At 51.1% G+C, this 26,076-nt stretch overlaps 1 protein-coding gene across 6 annotated transcripts in view; it reads right to left on the bottom strand.

Moving 5' to 3' along the window:
• LOC119163854 (uncharacterized) overlaps positions 1–26,076 on the bottom strand; it is a 254,482-nt gene that overhangs the window by 178,424 nt on the left and 49,982 nt on the right. For all 6 annotated transcript variants that reach the window (XM_075872189.1, XM_075872191.1, XM_075872190.1 and 3 more), the window contains one exon: positions 25,577–25,737. In XM_075872189.1, the coding sequence (XP_075728304.1) occupies positions 25,577–25,737 (161 nt within the window). The remainder of the gene's footprint in view (positions 1–25,576; positions 25,738–26,076) is intronic.

Here is a 26,076-nt window from a genome sequence, read left to right as displayed (position 1 = left end):
AAAAAATGTCCGCTCCTTTCTATTCTTCCCAGCAGTGTCACGACGCGATTCTCACCCATGCATAGCAAGGCCATGGTGAAAAGCAAGCTGAAACAGTGCCTAAAACTGCTTTCGTGAATGAACCAAAAAGTTGCTTAACACGTTAACACCAACAGCTGTTCGGCGTCAAAAGTATTCGACAACGCCGAGATGGAGGTAGGGTATCCTGTAGCGGCGAATTTTGCATTATTCTATGCCATTATTATTATCCACTCGCAGCTAGCTGATGTTCTTGATAATGCGGACGAACAGCCACTCTGGTTAGTTACCACACTGCCCAAGCGTGAACATAATGATAAGCATCGAAATCGGAAAAGGCATCGTTCCGCGGTTGCACCCAGCAGCTGCGTGAAGAAAACCATGAACTGAGTGACTGAGCTTCAGCTTCGGATCGCCTGTGGCTCAAAAGCAAACCCGTGGCAAAAGCAGGGCAGTCTCATTGCTATCGCTATCAAGCAATGACGGCGCCCATGCTTGCTGAACAGCAGCGGCATAGAGACGGTTTCTGGTGGGGCCAACGCGCGTTTTAGACTTCGTTGACGCTTTTTCAGGCTCTGAAATGCATTAAAGTGTTAAAAATTGGGTTTACTGCATAAAATAAGTATCTGAGCCTGGAATTGCATCATAAAATTCTATTAAAGCGGACGGTCAAAGTAAAAGTGTTCTTTGCAGAGACAATATTTATGCATTGACTCCTACGAGTGGCCGATGGGGAATTATGAATTTTCCGTTGTAGCGGAAATTTCGTTGAAGCCGTGTTGATTGTAGGGAAGTTCCACTGTATTATCATGAAGATAGGAGTGAGCATTATGTAATGTAGCCACGACGGCCCAATGAACATTACAAACACAGCGCTTAAGGAACACAAAACAAACGAGACAAGAACTAGGACGTGCAGCGTCCTCATTCTTGTCTCGCGTGTTTTGTGTTCCTTAAAGGGGGACACGGGTCTTAGAAGGCCAAAAATCGCAAAAAAAAAATCGACTTTTTGAAGTTGACATTCTAGGAATCTGTACCTATTTGACATTTTCGGAATGTGTACCTATTTTTGCACCTACCTGAGAAGTTTCTAGCTTCTTGCCTCATTATTTCTGGTGCAAAATAAATTTATAACATCCCTGTGAGATTATTGCGAGCACAAATTGTCGCTAAAATCCCCCTTTTTCCACGCCGAACTGTTGCTGTTACACACAAGCTATAGTGTTCATCTTGGTCTTGCTTGGAAGGGTCGTTCTTCATCTTCAATTTCCCGCCACCGCTGGCTCGCCTTGCTCATTGGTTTGTCAGCAAAAACGTGTCATGAAGAAACACTATCACGCGATTCTGTTGGCTGCTTGGGGCACGTGTGAAAACCTAAACATCCAATTGGCCAAGTAGCGTTTTCGGCGTCTGCTTCACGATCGTGACGCGCACGGACATGCGCCATTTTGTCGTGGTGCTGCTGTCTGCCTGCGGCAGTAAAGAAGTTCCGTGCTACAGTAATTTTTGAAGCGGGTGTGGCGATCGTTCGCTGTGAACTTCAGAAAGAGCCCCGCTATGGCTCAGGACAACAAGGACAACGAACTCGCCGTGGTCAACGGCGTTCGCTGAGTCACCAGTGTAGGCCTAACTCGCATACGAGCCCGTTGGTTGCCGACAACGTTACAGGGAGCGGCTTTGTTTTGCAGCCTCATAAGTTAGAGGATGGCAAGTAAAAAGCAGAAGTGAAGCTACAAGAGATATTGTAGCGGCGAGAGAAGAGGAGACGTGAGATGACGTCGAAGGCGGCCGATGGGGCCGTGCCGATCTCGCCACTTTATTGCAGGCCTGAAGCGGAGCCGCGGCGGCTGTCCACGTCCAAACCGCCAGGCTAGAAGCTCGTTCTAATTCTCGCGCAGCTCGAGCTCGCGCCAGCTGCGCGAGAGACGCGGCGCGGTGATGGAAAAAATGATGATGATGATGATGGCACTACAGGGCTCCCGCCCTAGCGCTTTGCGCGATTTGAACGCATATGAAAAAAAGAAAGAGGGCGACAAATGCTATGTACATGAACGGCAGTCCATAAAGTGTTCATTTGGCAAGTCCAGGTTGTCAACGTTTATAGGCCATCGGTAAGCAGCGTGTCTCTGGTGGGCGACTCTGGGAGTTGCGCAGAGGACACAGGAGGAAGTGCCGGGTCGCTGTGGCAGCCGACAAGCGGGTCTCACGGTGACCTGGTCGGAAAGGCCGAGAGTGGACCGTGTGTCGCGAGGTCATGACAGGATGGTGGGTGACAATGTTGGCGCTGGGTGCCGAGGACACTATACTGACGCCTGTCGAGATTAGAGGTCCCGACAGGGCCCCATGATGGCGGTGGTGGTGGTGGTGGTGATGGTGGGCATGCGCCAGTATCTGCGGCTGGGTGAACGTCGGTATCTGCACCAGGGATTGGTGCTGGCCTGTCTGGAACGCACCCAGTGTGGGCTCGGCCAGCATGGTCTGCGTGGGCAGCATGGCCTGCAGCTGTTGCAGCGTCAGTGGCTGTCCCGGGACTATGGCAAACGAGGGGGGCGACATCATGCGTGGCGGTGCCAGAAAGATGTTGGGCCTTGGCCCCAGGTTCTGTGGAATGACAAGCGTTGGGGTGCCAGGCGGTCCTGGATGTTCCCCATGGGGCCTGGGCCCCGTCTGAGGTCCCAGGGTCAGGCCCGTGGCATGGGGTGGCCGCAGGGCCAGCTGGACCCCCTGTATCTGTCCCAGAGAGCTCTGGGTCTGCCCCAGTGTGCCTTGTATCAGAATCGGGCTGTGGCCCAGGCCCGGAATGTACTGGTTCAGCAGGAAAGTGCCGTGCGCAGGTCCAGCCGGAAACATGCCCGGCAGCGCTGTCGCGGGGTTCCCGATGAGCAGCGGACTCCCCGTGTTGAGCCCCATCGCGGCTCCGCGCTGCACCGTGGTCGCAGGCTGCGGCGCCGGTACAGGCGCGGGCCGCGGTGTGGCCTTGTGCTGGGCCGCCTGGGGAGACTGGGACCGGGTGGTCGCCGCTGTCGAAGGCGTGGTCATGTTCGCGCTGCCGCTCGACAGCTTGGGCAGGATCTCTGGCTGTTTCGGCTGGATGAGCCGGGGGGCACCAGAGGTGCGAGGACTGGGGCTGGCCGAAACCACCTGTGCGACGCCGGGTCTCAACGTAGGTGCCTGCTGCGGCGCCACGGGCTGGGGGGCGACGATGGCAGTTGCTTTGGTGGTTGCCGGTGTCGACGCCGACGATGAGGGCAGGCTCTGGCTCCGCGGAGGCACGGCGCTGGGGCCCGTCGTAGACCACGAAACAGAGACAGGGACAGGGGCGGGGAGCGGGGACGCCGAGGGTGGTCGGCTGCTGGCCGCGGAGGTGCGAGTGGAATGTGGCGAGGCACCCGGCAGGCCATTGCTGGCACCAGTGGCAGGTGGCGGAGTGGCGGGGGGCACCGTCGAGGAGCTGACCAGCAGCTGCGGCGAGGAGAAGGTCGAGACGTCTGAGCTGGTGGTCGCGGAAACGGCGAGGGCCATGGTGTCGCGTGCCGTCGCTTTCTTGGAAAACGTGCAGGTAGCAGGTACGTGTGATGAAGCTCTGCATGGGGGCTCTGAGGGAATGTACCTCTCGGAGGGAAGGTCAGTCGCAGTGGGGGAGTCTTCTACCTCGCGGTCGTGATCAGGTGCAGGAGTGGATGTTTCTGCGACCGGATCAGGTGTAGAAGTAGTCGAAGCCGGGGCACCGAGGTAGCGGTCAATGGAGGGCTGCGGACCGGTTCGTACCTTGCTCTGCGATGCCGGGGAAACCTGCCTGGTGCGGGTAAACGGAAGCGGACGGTATGTGTTGCCGCTGCGGGCGAGCACCGCAGTGCAGAGGGCATCGTAAGGCTGCGGGCTGGTGCCTGAAGTGGCAGCGAGATGGCGCAACTCTACCGGTAGGGCGTCGAGAAGAATGGCGTGCATCAGCAGCTGGTCCGTGATGCCATTCACCGCAAGAACGGCGTCGAGCTGCATAAACCATACCTTGGGGTAGGTCGATTGGAACGGCGGCACTGGCGGGCAGAGTTGCGGGAACATGGCAGCGGGCCGTTCGGCGAAGGGCGTGTTCTCCGGGTCACCAATGTAGCGGCGAGGAGAAGAGACGTGAGATGACGTCGAAGGCGGCCGATGGGGCCGTGCCGATCTCGCCACTTTATTGCAGGCCTGAAGCGGAGCCGCGGTGGCTGTCCACGTCCAAACCGCCAGGCCAGAAGCTCGTTCTAATTCTCGCGCAGCTCGAGCTCGCGCCAGCTGCGCGAGAGACGCGGCGCGGTGATGGAAAAAATGATGATGATGATGATGGCACTACAATATCAATCTTTGTAGTGACGGAATGGAAGTGCGCAGTCTCATCGCTAATCGCGCCGTTGTCGCAGTTCCCCCCGCCTGACGAAAGGACCTTGAACTGCGCAACGGGTCATCAGAGTGGAGTACGCCGCGCGTCGACGAACAAGAGAAAGCCAATCCGTTCGCGGTGAACGTGCTTGCCGCCCGCACAATGGAGGCTACTGGCAACAGGTAGACTGCTTTGAACGACGTGTTCGCAACGCTGTCGCAGTCTCTGCTCGAAAATGCAGCAGTCTTTTGTGAGAAGGAAACTTAATACCTCGTCACTCGTGTAGCCTCGAAATCGATGAGCAAGAGAACAAGTTTGGTTTGCCACATTTACGGGCAACTCATTCTGAATTAACCCAAAAACATCGCAGTGTAATTCGATGAATCGTAAATGACGTGTGCACATTCGTCGCACATCGCCGTCAGTACAGTCACCAAATAGATAAGCGGCTTTGCGGCAGACGAGCACACGGCGACAACTTGCTACAGGACTAGAAGAAACGACACGCTCGTGCAAACACTCTGTCGTATTACATTCCCGGTGCATATTAACTGATTAAAAGTATGCGTGCCATGATATTTTTCACTCGAAACGGCGAAATAAAGTTTTAACAGCATTTTTCTCGAAGCACAGATTTTGACCACTTTCTTTTGCTTGTTCGGTAAAAGTGGACCTCGGAGAGCTAGAGCTGTAATTGTCTTTGCACAATGTAGCTAAATGTGAACAAAAAACAATGCTGAGGGCCGATTTCTATTGGGTAGCTTCATTTTTTTTTATCTTAATACAAAAATTTGTTTTTGGTTACATGCAATGAACTTTATTATGCTGTAATTCCAGAAACACTCGTTCAATTTTCGATCAGCTTGCAGCGTAGCACTCCTTAGACTTTCTAGTATCCATATACTGTATATGTTAATGACTATGTTTTTCCAAGTACATACGTTTTTACGGTTAAAAATGTTAGAATTCTTTGTTTTCTTGATATTCTTGAAATGGCAATATTGTACACCCTGCATGAAAATTCCTGCAATATATCTGAAACTATTACATATAACAGAATAATTTTTTTTTAAGCATGAAGCTATATGTTTGAAGCACACAACATAGGAAGCAGATTTTGATTTCTCCCGATGCAAGTTTTTAAATTAGTCTTGTGTGACAACACAATGGCCACATTCGGAGCTTTGAAGTTTAGTGTACTGTAAAGTAAAAATAATGACCCAATCAAAAAAGTGCTTTTTATGTTGTGTAGCTTGTGCTTTCTAGTGTTGATCCCTATGCTATTTGTAAATTTCGGACTGGTGCTTATTTTTTCATTGTAGCAGGAACAATAGATATTGTTATCCAAATTAAATATTGAACTACTGAAGTTACAGAAAAAATAACTACATTTTTAAAATCTGGAGAACAAACTAAGTAAGCATGCCAACTTTTGTCACATTTGGTTCAAAAATAAAAGAGAGCCCTAAAACCCATGTCCCCCCTTAAGAGCTGTATTTCTAATGGATCTATAACAATGAGCTCGCCTCAACAGTCTCTTAAGCCAATGAACATTGCGTGAGGATCAGGCAATCAACAAGGTTCTGACAAACACATGTTCGGCAGACTCCTCATTCTTTGTTCATCACCTCAACCACTAGCACTATCAGAGAGCGACATGTTCGACGCCGACATGGCTACCACTGTAAAGGGTGCGAAACCAACATGTGAAAGTGGCATCAGGCCAAGAAGCACAAGGTATCAACTGCCACGCTATCTTAAAGACACTGACGGAGACTACGACTACTCTGGCGACGAACTTGAAGAGGCACCAGGATGAATGAGGTGTACAAAAAGCAACGCTGTGCACGGCAAGGCTCGAAGTGTGCTACCGTCGCTAAGCTTACTGTCCTACAGCCTTTGGTAGCAACAATTTCAAGCCCACACTGAAGTCTATAACGTCAAAGGCACAGCAAATGACAAACGCTATTGCCGGATTCATAGTGCAAGAGGCGCATTCCTGCAGTGTGGTTAAGGAGCCATGCTTCCTGGCCGCTGTGAATACAGCTATGCCCGAGTATGTCGTGCCCTCACAAAAAAAGTTTTCAAAGCAATAATACTCAAGCTTTATGCTTCCAGGAAGTGGATCTTGAAGGACAACCTTCAGGCTGTGATTGACAGTGGAGTAGAGACCATTTCAATAACAACAGACAGTCGGGAATTGCATGCTAATGAAAGCTGCTTGTCGGTAACATGCAACGTTATGCACAGCTCATTTCAACAGCACGTGCACGTGCTGGCATGTACAGAAATGGCGGATGCTCACACAGCCAGAAACTTTTGAGGTCTTTCTCAAAAGCGCGATGAAGGTGTGGACATTTCCTGATCAAAGTACCGTACAAGCGTACGTTGTTACAGATGACAGGAGAAATTTCACTACAACAATTTCTCAGTTGCCTTGGATTGGCATAAAATGTTTCGGGCAGTTATGCCCCGCTGCAGTTATGTGTGAGCGATGTCAAGTGGGAGGTACCTAGATTTTTTCAACTGTACACATAGGCTAGGGCTATCGCTGGCCACTGCAAGGAAAGCCCATAAGCTCAGGTGCACCATACGGAAGTACAAAGGAAAACGCAGCTGGATGTCCTTGAAGTTGCGCAAGATTTCTCCACGCATTGGAATAGCGAACATCAGATGATGCCTAGGTTGCTTATTGATCGATATGTGGGGTTTAACGTCCCAAAACCCCCATATGATTATGAGAGACGCCATAGTGGAGGAGGACTCCGGAAATTTTGACCACCTGGGTTTCTTTAACATGCACTCAAATCTGAGAACACGAGCCTACAGCATTTTCGGCTTAACCGAAACCTAGGTTGCTTAAGCTTCACAAGCCAATCACTGTGGAGCTTTCAGGAAGCTGATGACTGCTGCTGTGAAAGTGCTTGATCCAATTGCCTGAGCCACGACAGAGCTATCTGGGTCCCACGTCCCAAGTCATGCCGTTGCTCGAGTCGACTATGGCACATTACTTGTTCGATGTTTTTTGTTAACGCTGTTTATAAGTTATTTCCTTACTTGATTTGAATTATTATTATTATTATTATTATTATTATTATTATTATTATTATTATTAAGTCTATGAATCGCCAATTCACTTGTGTTGTTGACTTTATTATCATGTAGAAGAGGTCCCAATTCAGTTCTTACTATGGGACCTTCTGTGTATACTAATTATGTATTCTCTCCTTTGTTTGACGTGAAAATAAAATGATTCCGATTCTGAGTGCCCTAGCATTGTACTAGCCCAATATGCAGCTCAGGAGTAACTGGCCATTGCTGTAACCCTGGTACGTAGCATCAAAGCAAGGTTTCCTGGTGTCAAGACATCGGAAGATACAGCTTTAGCGATACTGTTGGATTCAAGATTAAAGGATGCCTCTTACACGGCAAGGGCCGAGAAGAAATGGGCCTGCACTCTTGTTACAAAAGCAGCAGCGGGAACACTGGAAGTTGTTAATTGGGAACTATCAATTGAGAGTAGGACTGGTGAGCTATTCTTATGGTGTCCACATCGTGGACATGTCTGATTTGGCCTCCACTGATTGGCTGGAGCTGGTGAGCACCGCACCGCCTGTTTCTGGTTGTTCTTCCGCAACATCATTTTCATGCCATGCAGCTTTCACAACGCTCGCCACAAACGAGGAAGGCTGAATGCGTTTTGCCACAACAAATGCTGCCCCCAGAGATCCGCTTTTCAACACCCATCTCCAATGCTGTGCATGAACTCTTGTCACATTAGCCCTTGGAGTAGGTTTATTGCCTGACACCCCTGGAAGGTAGGCAAGCATTCCCTGCATCGCTCTTCTAACATCCCAACACGTGCATACGCATGTTCAGACTTGTCAAGTTATTTTACGAGTCCTGTCCCCGTACATTTCGTCGACTTAGTTGCTTTTTACGCTGGGAATGTGCTGGCGGGTTTAGTGCGCCGATGTGGTCGAAAGCGCCATGGCGTCATGACTCACCATTTTTTGCGTAACTGAACGCATTTCACAGAAGTGGAGATGTCCATGAATGGACACCGCGAGAATCGCGCCCCTGGTTGAGATAGCTCCTGAGATGCTTTTGTATGCCAGCTTGCCAGCTTGGCTTTAAATGTCCTTCCATCAAAGATCAAGTTCAGAGCTTTCCGAAATCTCCCCCCCCCCCTTTCCCCACTGTGAGAGCCCCCACTCGAATGGTAGAAAAGCACAGGCTTCACCCATCCCTTGCAAAGAAGGCTTGCAGGTATGTGTCAGTGCCCGCAAACCAAACAAGTGAAAAATTATTCTCGACAGCGGGTGCCATTGTACCCTGCAGAAAAGAGCACCTTCTTCCGTGACATGTCGAAGAACCAGTGTTGCTGCATGAGAAATTTTGACAGATTTTATTTTGGGGATGCGACACATTCAAAGGAGTTTCTAAATAAGTCAGAATAAATAAGGAACTTCTGTGATTTACCCGCTACGTTGTTTTTTTTTGTGATGTCGCCTTTGAACTTAAAAAGGACCTTCTAAAATGTTTTCGACACCTCTAGTGCTTGTGCCTATCTTGATACTTGAAATATGTGTTCAAAAAGCTTTGCGATATTCTATCCATGAGTGTGTTTTGTATTATTTCAGAATAATTGTGTGTGTATGGCAGCACCTTCATTTAACCCTTGCCTATAAATTGCCTTTTTTTTTAAATTGTTTATTATATATTGTCAAAGGATCATCTGTGATGCCCTTTACATAGTGACCTCAAAAATAGAGGTTTTTCGCTCAAAACTTTCACTGTTCTTTCTTGTTCTTTTTGTTTTTTACACAACTAGAAAGTTAGACAACTATAAGACTTGTTTCAACATTATTCGAGCTTTCTGTGATGTTCTATTTATGAGAATCATTGAAACAACTTATATTGTCACGGTCACGCGGATATTGTTCGTTTTGAGTGGGGCTGTTATATGTGGGCTCAACTGTACTTCTTGATTACAAATAATCACTGAACATTTTTTATATCAAGAAAAGTTTTTGCATCAGAAAAATGGCTCACACCAAGACAGCCTATGTCTTCTTTCCATATAAATACCAGTTATGGGCAGAAAACTGGTGGCACAGGAAGTTTCTAGCAGTTTATTTAGTGGCGAGAGTCGGGCATATAAAAATTTGTGCCCCTGCTTCCTGCATGATCCTTGCCACTGTAGCCGTGAAACGCATCATAGGGCCAGTCGCGGACACGCTAACCTACGAGGCTTTCATTGTCTTAGAACATTCATTGACGCTCGCAGCGATACCGAGCATGGCTCTAGGGACGTCTAAATCGCATCACAAAAGCTTATTGACAGCACTCCATATGACCGTGGAGTGCGCGGCTGCGTGGACAGTGCAGCCAGCGCGAGAATTACTTGGCAGCGGCATTCGGTGACGATGCGCGAAATGCGCAGCTGTGATAACAAAAACTCTGTGTGTACTGCGCTCAATATTGCATTTTCAAATGCCGACGCGCGAAACTGCTAGCTGCTGTTACGAGCAATCCTTGACAGAGAAGGGGGAAGGGGTGTTAACGAGCTTGACTGTGGGGTCCGCTGTCGATGCGTAAAATGCCAGTCGACAGTGCTAGCGAGTGATGTGCTTCATTGCTAGTGAAGAAGCATGTTGCTGCGAGTGCACTAGCCCACAAGGTTGGTCTTGCTGTCAGTGGAGTTAGGCCTAAAGACGACTCCGATCGTGTGACGCGCTCGTAGACCGCGTGCCCATTCGTAGTAATCTGATTGAGCATCCACTTATAGCTCCTAACTAAAGCGAAATTACATCCCAAGTAATTGTCGAGCCTTGAACACGTCACGAAGTAGCAATTTTCGGCAGCCATGCCTTCGTGACACACAAGCAGCAGACGACAATCTCACACAGCGAGCATCGGGCCAATGGCGAGGCAACCTGGGGCTACATGGCGGCCAGAGCTAATCAAAAGCCTCGAAACGACCTTCAAACCTTGTTTCTAAAAGAAAGAGCCAGTTGAGGCAGGTAATGAAGGAATGCTCCTTCCGATGAGCCCAAGAAGCCGGCTTCCGGCAGCGTCATCGCGAAGCTATAATCCTTTTAAAATCGCCGTTTTCTTGCGATTTCCAGAAAACTTTTCGCTACTTAGGAGTGTGAAACGAATTTTCTGAAGCACTTCTGCGCGGTTTTCAGGGTAGATATGTTGGAATCGTATAGAAAAAGGGTTCCAGAAAGTAAAAAACTTGATTTTCAAAAAATCAAATTTTTTGCCATTTCTCGTCATACGAAAGCCGCATCTCCCCTTAAATATACAGGTACAGTAAAAGCTCGTTAATTCGACACCCATTATTCGGAAATTCGGATAATTCGGATGGCTCTATTTGTCCCGGCGAAAGTGCATGTTAATCTATGGGACCAAACCTTCGTTATTTCGTCGGAATTCGGCTCCCCACTGCTTGATTCGGACAAATGCCGACGACTGCTGCTACACAAAAGTGTGATAAAGCAGCGCTGGCACCACTGGAGTGAAACCGAAACCCGAGTGGCATCGCCATCATCATCAACTAGTGGGGGCGATCGCAGCGTCACCGAACGTCGGCGTCTTCTTTCTTCTGCACTCAGCGCCTCCGACGCCATTTTCCCTTGTGTTGTCGTGTCGGAACCATCTCTTCTTGCGGAGTTCTCTTTTTCTTCCATTGTGACCGTATTTGCATGCCACCACCATCGTGCGCTACAGTGATGGCAACGCCGAAAAAGCGGCAGAACTACGACGCGAAGAACTTGGCGACTAAAGTGGAAATTTCGGAAGCACTGAAGAACGGCGAATCGCGACAGCAGGTTATGACCAAGTACAACGTGAAGCGGAGCACGTTGGGAATGTACGTGAAAAATGAACAAAAGATTCGACAAGCCTTCAAAAGCGAGGAGTTTCATGCCTCTAGAAAGCAGTTGCGAACCGCAGCTCATCCCCAGCTCGAAGAAGCTTTGCTCCGGTGGATTACCGACTGTCGCAACGCGCATCTACCTTTCAGCGGACCTCTCATCATGGCGCAAGGTGAGAAGTACGCTGCAATGATAAACATTGAATCGTTCAAAGCGTCAGAAGGGTGGTTTGCGAGGTTTCGAGAGAGACACGAACTTGTCTTCAGGAGTGTGTGCAGCGAAAAGGCCAGTGTTGACGAAAGCGTGACCACCGAGTGGAGAAATGTGAAGCTGCTGGAGCACATCGCCGCATATGAACCACGTGACGTGTTCAATGCAGATGAAACTGCTCTATTTTTCAGAGCTCTGCCCGACAAGACGGTGACTTTCAAAGGGGACGCGTGCATTGGTGGCAAGAAGTGCAAGCAAAGGATAACTGTGCTTCTTGCCGCCAATATGACTGGCACGAAGCGCTTGCCACTACTTGTCGTTGGGAAGGCGCTTAAGCCACGTTGTTTTAAGAACGTCAAAAGCCTTCCTGTCGAGTACACAGCGAACAGGAAGGCATGGATGACATCGGACATTTTTCGCGGCTGGCTGCAGCAGTTGGACCGGCACTTCACGTCGAAGGACAGCAAGATAATTATGGTTGTTGACAACTGCAGTGCCCATAACTGTACAGTCGAACTGAAGAGCATCAAAGTAGTTTTTTTGCCGCCCAACACTACGTCTGCTCTTCAGCCGATGGACCAGGGTATCATTCACTACGTGAAGTCGAAGTACCGCAAGCACATGCTAGAGCGAATGATCCTATGCTCAGAAGCTGGAAAGTTGTATCAAGTGGACTTACTCGGCGCAGTGCACATCATCGCCCACGTGTGGAAAAACACTCCGCCGCAAGTCATCGCCAACTGTTTTCGGCACAGCGGTTTTGTGAGGCCCGAGCATGCAGCAGTAGCTGACGATGGCATCGAGGAGGTGTCAGCAGAGTCCAGCGACGATGACTGCCCGACTTTCGATGCTGTCCTTCCCACAGATGTGACCTTTCAGGACTACATCGCGATTGATCACGGTGTCGCCACGAGTGGTCTCCTGACCGATCAAGAGATTATTAATGATGTCACGGGCGCCCATGAAGACCACGATTCCGACGAAGAATCATGCGAGGAGATACAGCCGCGACCTCATCGCACCTCAAGGGAAGTCTCGGAGGCGCTGTTAATATTAGAGGACGCTTGCCTGAACACTCCCGACAGCTTGCGTGCTGTTGGCCATTTGGAACAGTTAAGAAAAATTGTGATGTCAGCCGGAATCTGCGCGAAAACGCAGACGACAATTACAAAATACTTCAACAAATAAAGGTATGCTTCTGCAGCTTGATTTTAAATGTTGTTTTCCCTGTTCATTCGTTAATTCGGCATTCGGTTGATTCGGACAGTTTTTCCGGTCCCGTGAAATCTGAATTAACAAGCTTTTACTGTAATTGCAAAGCAAGTGCTGTCATATGTGGAGTGACACATGAACTAGCTAGGGCACGAGTGAGGACACGAAAACGGAGACGACAATTACAAAATACTTCAACAAATAAAGGTATGCTTCTGCAGCTTGATTTTAAATGTTGTTTTCCCTGTTCATTCATTAATTCGGCATTCGGTTGATTCGGACAGTTTTTCCGGTCCCGTGAAATCCGAATTAACGAGCTTTTACTGTAATTGCAAAGCAAGTGCTGTCATATGTGGAGTGACACATGAACTAGCTAGGACACGAGTGAGCAGCATTCAAAAATGCTAACGGGGAAAGCCACACTTTTTCGAAATTGTTTGGGCACAGCTTGACAAGTCCAAAACCGTTAATGCGAAAGCCTTAGATGACTCATGAAGCACGAAAATTAGCAGGCATTTCGTGACAGCGTTCCCCTCTGCGTCTACACCAAATGTAAAAAAGTCATCATGAAACACCATCACCTTATGAAGTCATTACAATGAATGATGTCACAGTCATGCCATCGAATAACGTCATAGCTTGGTCAACAGTGGGCTGATCATGAAGGCAATGCAAAACCGGGTGACATGCCATCGATCCTGGAGTGTAAAACTGAGTGAGGTGCCATCGATCATGAATTCAATGTAAAACTTAGTGCGGTGCCTTAGATCCTGAAAGCAATGCAAAATTTTCCACATTATGTGCAGGAAGCTGCACTATGGAAAAAGTTATTGTCTCCTGCTCTTCCGTAGCATTTGAAACCACGGAAACGATGATTAAGGGGGGGAGGTGGCATTGAAAAAAAAACTTTTTTATTTATTGACCTACAGCAATAAAATTTGGCATGCATACTCACAAGTGTCTAGAATAGGGAAATATGCAGTTTTATTATGATAGCTTCAGTAGTTCTCAAGTTACATAATGCTACACGATCCAATTACATGGTCTGCTCGTGGAAAGCTTAGCGCTACAACAAAACATGCCAGGAAGCTGCGAATAGTGTTGATCTTTACTCAAAAGAAAGCTACAGGGTATGACACTCTCGGAATTTTTTAACAAGTTCTCTTTTTTTTTTTTAGAGATCATCATGGCTGCCGACACACATTGTCAGAAACAATGGCATGGACAAATCATCGTCTAGAAAAATAACAGGGCCACAAAACAGAAATTGAAGATTGCTGTACCCATAAGCAGTGTTCAGAGATTCAGGAAAAAAAAACAGAATCAAAATCGGTCCAGCCATTCTCGTGCTACTCTTTCCACGAGCAATGCACAATGTCCAAAACACACTTGTGAGAAAAAGCCTGTCGAAGTTTTCACCAGGCTTTTTTCAATTAACTTTCTTGTTTCTCGTTGGATATTGATGAAAATTGGCACAGACACTAAGAATAACCTCACAGTGCTTCCATAAAAATTTTGAAGCGATACCACGAATACTTTACGAGAAACAAATTATTTCTTCATTGAACCATGTGGAGGGGCTGAGCATAATGTCAAAAAAAAAAAAAAAACTGTATTGAGAAAGCTGCGTTTAAAGTTTCAACTTTTCCTTACGTCTCTAAGACACCTAAAAATTGTGATCTCAGGTTTGTCTTGTGATATTTGACTTCTTTTCATGATTTACTCCTTTTCATGAGTTACAAAGAACAAGTATGGATTTCAAACCAAGTTCTTTGTATGAAGGAGTGGTGTGATAGGTATGACAGAAAAGATTGTAATTGAATAAAACCATATACTGAAATTATTACACACTTTTTTTTGTGCTGAAGTTGTAATTAGCATAATTAAGTACTTGATTACAAATATTCACTGAACTTTTTTTTTTATTTGGAGAGAAGTTTATTGCATCAGAAAACTGGATCACGCCATGACAGCCTATGCTTTCTTTCTAAATAACAAAGTTATGGGCAGAAGACTGGTGGCACGGGAATTTCTAGCAGTATAATTAATGACACGAAACGGGCATATAAAAATTCGTGCCCCTGATTCACACATGCTCTTTCGCCGCTCTAGCCGTGAAACGCATCATCTTACAGCCGGTCGCGGAAACTCTAATCTACAGCAATTCATTAACCTCGGAACATTCAAAGACGTTCGTGGCGATATCAAGCACGGCTCCAAGCACGTCTGAATCGCATCACAAAAGCTTACTGACAGCACTCCATAGGACCGTGGGGTGCGCGGCCGCGTGGACAGTGCAGCCGGCGCGTAATGCCCTTGCCGGCGGTGTTCGATGACGATGCGCGAAATGTGTAACTACGAAGACAAAAAATCGGCACGCACTGCACTTGGCATCGCATTTTCGAATGACGACGCGCGAAACTGCTAGCCGCTGTTCCGAGCGATCCTTGGCAGTGAAAGGGGGGGGGGGTGACGAGCTTGACTGTGTTGCCCGCTGCCGATGCGTAAAATGCCCGTACAATATTCAGAGGAGCTAGCGAGTGATGTGGTACATTCCTTGCAAAGAAGCACGTCACCAAGAGTGCGCTTGCGCGTCGTTCCTGCCCGCAGTCTCCCTGTCAGCGGAGTTAGGCCTAAAGGCGACTCCGATGACGCGCTGCACTCGTAGACCGCCGCGCGCCCGCTCGTAGTAATCTGATCGTGCATCTGGTGCGGCCACTCGTAGTAATCAGATCGTGCCGCCGCTTACAGCTTCGTTGTTTGCGAAGAAGCACGTCGCCACGAATGCGCTAGCGCGTCGTTCCTGCCCGCAGTCGGCGGAGTTAGGGCTAAAGACGACTCCAATGACGCGCGGCGCTCGTAGACTGCGCTGACGCTCGTGGTAACCTGATCGCGCATCCGCTTACTGCTCGTAACTAAAGCGTAGTTATATCTTAAGTGATTATCAAGCCATGAACACGTCACGAAGTGGCGATTTTTGAGAGCCATGTCCTCGCGACGCACAAGCAGCAGACGACGATCTCCCGGAGCGAGCATCGGGCCAATGGCGAGGCGAGCTGAGGCAACATGGCGGCCACGGCCAATCAAGGGCCTCAAAACGACCTTCAAACATTTGCTTTTTGCTCGCTTGTTGTTAAAGGGAGGAGCCAGCTGAGGCGGGAAAGTTAAACACGGAGAAATGCTCTTTCCGATGAGCCCAAGAAGCCGGCTCCCGGCCCAAGCGTCGCGAAGCTATAATTTTTTGAAAATCGCCGTTTTCTCGCCATTTCCAGAAAAATTTTTGCTACCTAGGTGGGTGAAACGAATTTTCCGAAGCATTTCTGCGCGGTTTTCAGTGTAGATATTTTGGAACCAGATAGAAAAAGGGTTCCAGAAACTGAAAACTTGAGTTTCAAAAAATCGATTTTTTTGCCATTTTTCGCTATCCCAAAGCCGCGTCCCCCCTTAAAGCGTCACGCCAGGCGGAGAACCTAGCCCACTTTAAGGGTGAGGTGCTACGCAATTCTAAGGCGTCAGCTAAATATTGGACAAAGCAGCTGCACCAGAGTTTTGACAAGATGCCTCTCAGGTACTGTACCAACGCCGTCGGTTCAACGGCGTGGCTGGGTGAGGAAACTACTTTTTTTGTTAGAGAGTTTATTAAACTTGTGAAGTTTCATATCTCGGCAATACCACCATTAACTCAATTGAAGCGAGGCCAGAATTCCCGTAACGTGCAGGGCAGGGTGCGACGCAAGAGAATCTTTGGGCTATATTTTGCAGCAATGCCCCAGGATGCACCATCAGAGAATTGAAAGGCACGACGAAATCGCTCGTTACCTGACCCCTCGACTGAAGGGAAAAGGATGGAAGGTGCTCCAAGAACCCCACTACCGAACATCACAAGGCACGGATTCCAGATTTGGTCATTCACAGAGACCATAAAAGTGTGGTACTGGATGTGCAGGTCGTGGGAACTCGGGTAGCCCTCTCGGATGCATAAGAGTGAAAACGAAACAAGTAGGTACCTCTTCCCTGAGCTCACCAAGCAAATAAACCCCAACTCTTCTCCAGTCGTGGCTGCAGTGACAATGTGCTATTGAGGCACGTGGGCCAGAGAATCTGTGAACATCCCGGCAAATATCGGACTTGGCCGCAATTATTTCAAAGTGATGTCTATTCGATGCATGCAGGGTGGCCTGAGGGCCTTTAGCGTCCACCCGAAAGCGACGGCGGTGCGACCCAGTCAATCTTAGTGGTTACAAACGGTCTGGTCTTGATCACTAGATGCAATACTCGTCGGTCGATAAGCAACAATCATCAGAATTTGGGTTCCTCTGCCCTTTCAGAGAGGTTATAGGTTGAATTTATTTGGTTATGTCTAACAAAAAAAAAAACAAGGCACTAAAAGAAAGATTGACCTTTCACTCATGTTATGAGATATGCCAACGTAGAGAAAATCGATCGATTTCGACAACCTTCGGTTCCTCAACGAGCGCATCATGTCAATTTTAAAGTGTAGTACATGAGCCTTCAGCGTTTCGTGCCCATTGAATTGTGACCGCTGTGACTGGTTTCCAATCCCAGGTCAGAAATCAAGCACATAACAGCTGAGCGTCTGCAACAGACTATCATGTGAAACTCAACATGCCTGCTTCAAATAGACTTAGTAGCAAGACCAAGTTATTTCCTGATATAATCGTTTCTCATTTGGTTACATCAAACACATTTTGTTCAACTATTCTGGCTGTTAGCCAACAAAAGAAAAAAAAGGGTGGGCCGAACCTGTTTGCCAAGCATGCATTACAGTAAAAGCTCGTTTATCTGGACCTCGTTAACTCGGAAATTCAGTTAACTCGGACTTGCGGCGCAGTACCGGCAAAACTGTGTATAACCGACGGCAGAACCGGAGTTTTGGAGAAACCGAAACCGAGCGAAGTGCAGCAGAATATGACCATGATGATAGTGAATGAGGGGGCAAGTGGCTAGGTGGCGCTAGTCACCATCCGGCGGAAGGGCTTGGGCCACAGGTGCATCCAGCGTCTACTAACAGCTGCTTGCTACGCCAATGCTACGCCTACTGGTGTACTTCGCGTCTTGGTTCTTTGTGTTGCGACTTTGCGTGTTGCGGCTGTGTTTGTGCGCGTTGCCGCCGCCGTTGCGCTTCATGGCGACTGTCACAGGAGTTAAGAGGCCACAGCAGCCAGCAAATGATCTTGAAAGAAAGGTCATGATATTGAAAGACGTGGACGCAGGTGTTTCTCAACAGGAGATAATGAAAAAGTACGATGTTAAGAGAAGCACCTTAAGCAACTACTAAAGAACAAAGAAAAAATTTTCGAGGCGCTTGACAGCGGCAAATTCACCAGAAAACGACTAAGGATGGCAGCACAACCGAAGCTGGAAGGCGCGCTGCTGCAGTGGATAACAGACATGCGGAACAGCCAGCTTTCCTTGAGTGGACCGTTGATCTGTCAGCAAGCTGAAAGGTACGCACCGAGAATGAACATCGAATCTTTCAGTGCGCTTTAGGGAAAGGCACGGATTGGTCTTTCGAAACCTGTGCGGGGAAAAAGCAGCAGTGGATGAACGGCGTACTGCTGACTGGAAGACAGCTCAGCTTCCCCAGTACCTGGCTCGTTATGAGCCTGCCAACGTCTTCAATGCCGATAAAACGGCTCTCTTTTTTAAAGCCTTGCCGGACAAAACGATCACACTCAAGGGCGACCCGTGCATTGGAGGGAAGAGGAGCAAAGAAAAGATCACTGTGCTTCTCGCTGCAAATATGTCGGGCACCGGGCGCCTGTCACTGCTAGTAGTCAGGAAGGCACGTAATCCAAGGTGGTTCAAGAACATTCACCACTTTCCTGTGCAATATCGCGCCAACAGAAAGGTCTGGATGGCTTCTGATATTTTCCAAGCTTGGCTGCGCCAACTCAACCGCCGCTTCTCCGCTAACAAGTGCAAGGTTTTACTTCTAGTTGACAACTGCAGTGCTCATACCAGAGTGACAGGGCTGAAGTGCATCAAACTTGTGTTTTTACCTGCAAACACGACGGCTGCTCTGCAACCGCCGGATCAAGGGATAATTCAGCACGTAAAAAGCAGGTGCAGAAAGCATGTGCTGTAACGGATCCTGCTGTGCAAGGAAGCAGGGCGAGAATATGACGTGACTCTCCTAACACCAATTCCCATTTTGGCTCATGTCTGGAGCGAAACGCCGCCCGCGATCATTGCAAATTCTTTCCGGCACAGCGGCTTTGTGCGCCCTGACGACTCGGATATTCCTCCAGAGGCCACTCCGGAGGACACCCGCGAGCCCACTGGAAAATGGACGACGAAATAGGGACGACGAGGTGAATGACACGCGCTTTGACTCTCTCCTTCTTAGTGGCGTCCAGATTTTGGACTACGTTGCTATAGACTATCATGTTGCCATTGCTGGTCCACTTACTGACGATGATATATTATCGGAAGTGCTTGAGGATGACCAAAATCACTGTTCGGATGACGACAGCCAGGACGAGCCGACGCGACATCACCGAACCGTGCAAGAGGCCGCCGAAGCACTCGCTGTCCTCGAGAAGTTCTGCGTTTGTTCTCGCGACAGTGAACATGCGCACCACCACCTGATGGGATTAAGGGGGGACGCGGCTTTGTCATCGCGAAATTTGGCCAAAAAATCGATTTTCTGAAAATCTTATTTTCACAATCTGTGACCCCTTTTCCATCTAATTTCGAAGTTTCGTCTCTGAAAACAGCGTAGAAATGACGTAAAAAATTTTTATCGAAGCTAGGGTGGCGATGAATTTCACGAAAATTGCGAAAAAACGGCGTTTTTCGAACCGCGATATCTCCGCAACCACGCAACCTAGCGCCGCCATCTTTGTCTCTATGGATAGCGGGATTCTTCCGTTTCAAATTTGCCGCCTCGGCCGGCTGAACCAGGCAAGAGCAAGCCCACAGCAAGCCAAAGTGTAAAGATATCACAACAGTTTTCGATTGGCGACGCGCGTCACGTAACTGTACGGCGGCTCCGCATTGGTCGCCCGTGCAGTCGCTTGTAGAAATCGACGCAACGTTCGTCTGCTCTACGCGCTGACAGCGCTGACGGGCTGCTTACTGCATTTGTTTTCAACTCGTCGCGGCGTGGTTTTGTGCGGTCGCTTGTAGCAATCGGCGCAAAAGTCGTCTGCTCTACGCGCTGACGGGCCGCTTACTGCATTTGTTTTCAACTCGTCGCGGGGTGGTTTCGAGATTGCATCGCGCTGCGATAAAACCGGCGCTCGTGAAAGGAGAAAAACGTTGTTATCCAGTTTGGCGCATTGCAGTTTTGAGATCGGTTCCCGCATGCGATCATGGACCGGCGATCGTTCAAGAAGAAATGCAAGACTGCGCAGCGATTTGGTGCTCGTAAGCCGAAGCCGCCGATCGTGAAAAAGAAATTCAGTCCGGCAACTTCTGCGAGCAGCGACGACGGCGTGCGGCACGACGAGGACTCGCAGCCGAGCACAAGCACGCACAGAGCATCGTCCGCGAGCATCGACGAAACTGTTCATATGCCTGTGGAGCAGTGCTTTGTGCTGTCTGAGGAAACATCCGTTCGTCGTTCCGCGCAGGCTGCAGATATCGCGGGTGCCCAGCCTGGCACCTCGCGCGAGGGTGTAGACATCGCGGGTGCCCAGCCTGGCACCTCGCGCGAGGGTGTAGACATCGCGGGTGCCCAGCCTGGCACCTCGCGCGAGGGTGTAGACATCGCGGGTGCCCAGCCTGGCACCTCGCGCGAGGGTGTAGACATCGCGGGTGCCCAGCCTGGCACCTCGCGCGAGGGTGTAGACATCGCGGGTGCCCAGCCTGGCACCTCGCGCGAGGGTGTAGACATCGCGGGTGCCCAGCCTGGCACCTCGCGCGAGGGTGTAGACATCGCGGGTGCCCAGCCTGGCACCTCGCGCGAGGGTGTAGACATCGCGGGTGCCCAGCCTGGCACCTCGCGCGAGGGTGTAGACATCGCGGGTGCCCAGCCTGGCACCTCGCGCGAGGGTGTAGACATCGCGGGTGCCCAGCCTGGCACCTCGCGCGAGGGTGTAGACATCGCGGGTGCCCAGCCTGGCACCTCGCGCGAGGGTGTAGACATCGCGGATGCCCAGCCTGGCACCTCGCGCGAGGGTGTAGACATCGCGGATGCCCAGCCTGGCACCTCGCGCGAGGGTGTAGACATCGCGGATGCCCAGCCTGGCACCTCGCGCGAGGGTGTAGACATCGCGGATGCCCAGCCTGGCACCTCGCGCGAGGGTGTAGACATCGCGGATGCCCAGCCTGGCACCTCGCGCGAGGGTGTAGACATCGCGGATGCCCAGCCTGGCACCTCGCGCGAGGGTGTAGACATTGCGGATGCCCAGCCTGGCACCTCGCGCGAGGGTGTAGACATCGCGGATGCCCAGCCTGGCACCTCGCGCGAGGGTGTAGACATCGCGGATGCCCAGCCTGGCACCTCGCGCGAGGGTGTAGACATCGCGGATGCCCAGCCTGGCACCTCGCGCGAGGGTGTAGACATCGCGGATGCCCAGCCTGGCACCTCGCGCGAGGGTGTAGACATCGCGGATGCCCAGCCTGGCACCTCGCGCGAGGGTGTAGACATCGCGGATGCCCAGCCTGGCACCTCGCGCGAGGGTGTAGACATCGCGGATGCCCAGCCTGGCACCTCGCGCGAGGGTGTAGACATCGCGGATGCCCAGCCTGGCACCTCGCGCGAGGGTGTAGACATCGCGGATGCCCAGCCTGGCACCTCGCGCGAGGGTGTAGACATCGCGGATGCCCAGCCGGGCACCTCGCGCGAGGGTGTAGACATCGCGGATGCCCAGCCGGGCACCTCGCGCGAGGGTGTAGACAACGCGGATGCCCAGCCTGGCACCTCGCGCGAGGGTGTAGACATCGCGGATGCCCAGCCTGGCACCTCGCGCGAGGGTGTAGACATCGCGGATGCCCAGCCTGGCACCTCGCGCGAGGGTGTAGACATCGCGGATGCCCAGCCTAGCACCTCGCGCGAGGGTGTAGACATCGCGGATGCCCAGCCTAGCACCTCGCGCGAGGGTGTAGACATCGCGGATGCCCAGCCTAGCACCTCGCGCGAGGGTGTAGACATCGCGGATGCCCAGCCTAGCACCTCGCGCGAGGGTGTAGACATCGCGGATGCCCAGCCTAGCACCTCGCGCGAGGGTGTAGACATCGCGGATGCCCAGCCTAGCACCTCGCGCGAGGGTGTAGACATCGCGGATGCCCAGCCTAGCACTTCGCGCGAGGGTGTAGACATCGCGGATGCCCAGCCTAGCACTTCGCGCGAGGGTGTAGACATCGCGGATGCCCAGCCTAGCACTTCGCGCGAGGGTGTAGACATCGCGGATGCCCAGCCTAGCACCTCGCGCGAGGGTGTAGACATCGCGGATGCCCAGCCTAGCACCTCGCGCGAGGGTGTAGACATCGCGGATGCCCAGCCTAGCACCTCGCGCGAGGGTGTAGACATCGCGGATGCCCAGCCTAGCACCTCGCGCGAGGGTGTAGACATCGCGGATGCCCAGCCTAGCACTTCGCGCGAGGGTGTAGACATCGCGGATGCCCAGCCTAGCACTTCGCGCGAGGGTGTAGACATCGCGGATGCCCAGCCTAGCACTTCGCGCGAGGGTGTAGACATCGCGGATGCCCAGCCTAGCACTTCGCGCGAGGGTGTAGACATCGCGGATGCCCAGCCTAGCACTTCGCGCGAGGGTGTAGACATCGCGGATGCCCAGCCTAGCACTTCGCGCGAGGGTGTAGACATCGCGGATGCCCAGCCTAGCACTTCGCGCGAGGGTGTAGACATCGCGGATGCCCAGCCTAGCACTTCGCGCGAGGGTGTAGACATCGCGGATGCCCAGCCTAGCACTTCGCGCGAGGGTGTAGACATCGCGGATGCCCAGCCTAGCACTTCGCGCGAGGGTGTAGACATCGCGGATGCCCAGCCTAGCACTTCGCGCGAGGGTGTAGACATCGCGGATGCCCAGCCTAGCACTTCGCGCGAGGGTGTAGACATCGCGGATGCCCAGCCTAGCACTTCGCGCGAGGGTGTAGACATCGCGGATGCCCAGCCTAGCACTTCGCGCGAGGGTGTAGACATCGCGGATGCCCAGCCTAGCACTTCGCGCGAGGGTGTAGACATCGCGGATGCCCAGCCTAGCACTTCGCGCGAGGGTGTAGACATCGCGGATGCCCAGCCTAGCACTTCGCGCGAGGGTGTAGACATCGCGGATGCCCAGCCTGGCACTTCGCGCGAGGGTGTAGACATCGCGGATGCCCAGCCTGGCACTTCGCGCGAGGGTGTAGACATCGCGGATGCCCAGCCTGGCACTTCGCGCGAGGGTGTAGACATCGCGGATGCCCAGCCTGGCACCTCGCGCGAGGGTGTAGACATCGCGGATGCCCAGCCTGGCACCTCGCGCGAGGGTGTAGACATCGCGGATGCCCAGCCTGGCACCTCGCGCGAGGGTGTAGACATCGCGGATGCCCAGCCTGGCACCTCGCGCGAGGGTGTAGACATCGCGGATGCCCAGCCTGGCACCTCGCGCGAGGGTGTAGACATCGCGGATGCCCAGCCTGGCACCTCGCGCGAGGGTGTAGACATCGCGGATGCCCAGCCTAGCACCTCGCGCGAGGGTGTAGACATCGCGGATGCCCAGCCTAGCACCTCGCGCGAGGGTGTAGACATCGCGGATGCCCAGCCTAGCACCTCGCGCGAGGGTGTAGACATCGCGGATGCCCAGCCTAGCACCTCGCGCGAGGGTGTAGACATCGCGGATGCCCAGCCTAGCACCTCGCGCGAGGGTGTAGACATCGCGGATGCCCAGCCTAGCACCTCGCGCGAGGGTGTAGACATCGCGGATGCCCAGCCTAGCACCTCGCGCGAGGGTGTAGACATCGCGGATGCCCAGCCTAGCACCTCGCGCGAGGGTGTAGACATCGCGGATGCCCAGCCTAGCACCTCGCGCGAGGGTGTAGACATCGCGGATGCCCAGCCTAGCACTTCGCGCGAGGGTGTAGACATCGCGGATGCCCAGCCTAGCACTTCGCGCGAGGGTGTAGACATCGCGGATGCCCAGCCTAGCACTTCGCGCGAGGGTGTAGACATCGCGGATGCCCAGCCTAGCACTTCGCGCGAGGGTGTAGACATCGCGGATGCCCAGCCTAGCACTTTGCGCGAGGGTGTAGACATCGCGGATGCCCAGCCTAGCACTTCGCGCGAGGGTGTAGACATCGCGGATGCCCAGCCTAGCACTTCGCGCGAGGGTGTAGACATCGCGGATGCCCAGCCTAGCACTTCGCGCGAGGGTGTAGACATCGCGGATGCCCAGCCTAGCACTTCGCGCGAGGATGCGAGGCCGTCTACCAGCACCACCAGTAGCACGATTCAGGCCCGATTAGAGCCTCGTTTCGTGTCAGCGGAGGCATCTCGCGAACGCGCCGCGGCTGTTCAGGAGTCCCTAAGAGCAGTGTCTGCGACGGAGCGCAAGATGTCACTGATGGACCAAGGGGACGAGAGCGACATCTAAACGGAAGACGAAGATTAGTTTTTCCTCGTGCAACGCACGGCCCTGAATGGTCGGTTTGGCAGTGCCCTGTGCCCGCAGTGCAAAGAGCCGGGACTCAAGATGAAGCACGGAACTAAGCACGGGTTAGCGGTAAAGATAGTGCTCACCTGCACTGCTTGCGGCGCGGACGCGAAAAATGCGTGGTCGTCGCCGCGAATGGAAAATAGTAAGTCATTTGAAGTAAATATTGGGGCCATGCAAGCTATAAAAACTATAGGAAAGGGATCAGCTGCACTCAGTGATTTTTGGTCTGTGATGAATGTATCACATAGGGGAATTCACCACAAGACTTTTCAAAGGCATCTCAAGGGGGAATTTCGGCCTGCTGGCGCAGCAGCTGCAGCACGTGTGTTTTGCGACGCTGTTGCAGCCGTTCGCAATGTGTACAGCCAAATGGAGGGAACACCCACCAAGAATGTCACGGTGGTGTACGACGGGACGTGGATGACACCGCACTGCAAAGGACATTAAGGACTACAACCCTGGTGCCTATTAGGCATGTAAACCACGACTCATGACTTAGAACCTCGTTTTCTCAATACTGTTTTTTTGGCATGTTGCTCAGCTCGTGGAGCAGATATCTTCGCAACTACTTGACAGATTTTGATTCTGTTTTTTTTTTGTAATGCTCCTTGAACTGTGATTCAGGGGGCTGCGTTCTTATTTTTAAAATTTAGCCTTTTAAAAATTTTTGGTAGGGTTTCTTGTTTGTAGTGCGAATGTGCTCATTGAAGTATCAGTGGAGAAAACATGAACTACAAATTTTAGTGCTGCAAAAAAATTATTTTGAAAACGCAGCCCCCTACAGCATACATTCACCTCTGCACACAGTGTTTACCAACTTTCTATGTCATTTTTTAAACTCTCCAGCCGCTCCACGAGGTCCAGTAATGAAATTATTTGTTTCTCAGAAAGTTTTCATGATATCATCTTGAAATTTTTATGGAAGCATTATGAGGTCATTCTTAGTCTCTGTGCAAATTTTTATCAAGATCTAACCAGGAACAAGAAAGTTCGTTCCAAAAGGCACGTCCCCCCTTAAAAAAAATCGTTCTGTCAGAAATTCCGACGGGGAAGCAAGCAAAAATGACGCACTTTTTTAAGAAATAAAGGTTTGTCTGTGCCATGTACGTTTTCCTTTTGTTTTTATGGTCAATTCGATAATTCGGAATTCGGTTAACTCGGGACATTTTCTCCGGTCCCGTGAGATCCGAATTAACGAGCTTTTACTGTATTTTGAGTACATTTCCATTGTGGATGATGACCTATGGAGACTGAAGGCTCATTGCGCTTACCCGCCTTGCCCACGGTCTGTCCAAGTGCCTGCAAGAAGACTGTCTTCATGAGCCAGGCCTCTGGGCTGCCGTCCAGGTGCGGGGAGAAGTGGTAAGGCAGCCAGTAGTCACCTCGCTCTTGCCACAGCCGACTCCCGCAGTCTCGCACGGCCGCATCCTCACTGCACAGGATCGGTCAACCAATCAGTCCACAGTGTCGAGAACATTGTCTCTAAACTCTGCATCTGTTGGGTACGGAAGAGTAACCATGATACAAATCTTGCAGGATCTCAAGAAATAACCACATCAGATAAAACGTTGACCCATAATGAACCGAAATTGTAACAGGCTACTACTATGCCTAGCAAAAAAAGAAAAACATGAAAACTGGTGATCGTATTTGATTACACTTAACTACTACAACAAAGCCATATCTGCCACGAAAATGCTTTGCTACATCCAAATATTTGTTATAAATATTTATGCTTAACAATGTATATACAAAAACTATTTTTCAATTA

This window comes from Rhipicephalus microplus, chromosome 8, assembly GCF_043290135.1.
Source record: "Rhipicephalus microplus isolate Deutch F79 chromosome 8, USDA_Rmic, whole genome shotgun sequence".
In the NCBI taxonomy this organism is placed as follows: domain Eukaryota; kingdom Metazoa; phylum Arthropoda; class Arachnida; order Ixodida; family Ixodidae; genus Rhipicephalus; species Rhipicephalus microplus.
Note: the sequence above shows the minus strand (reverse complement) of the source record. Positions and strands in the feature narration are given on the sequence as shown.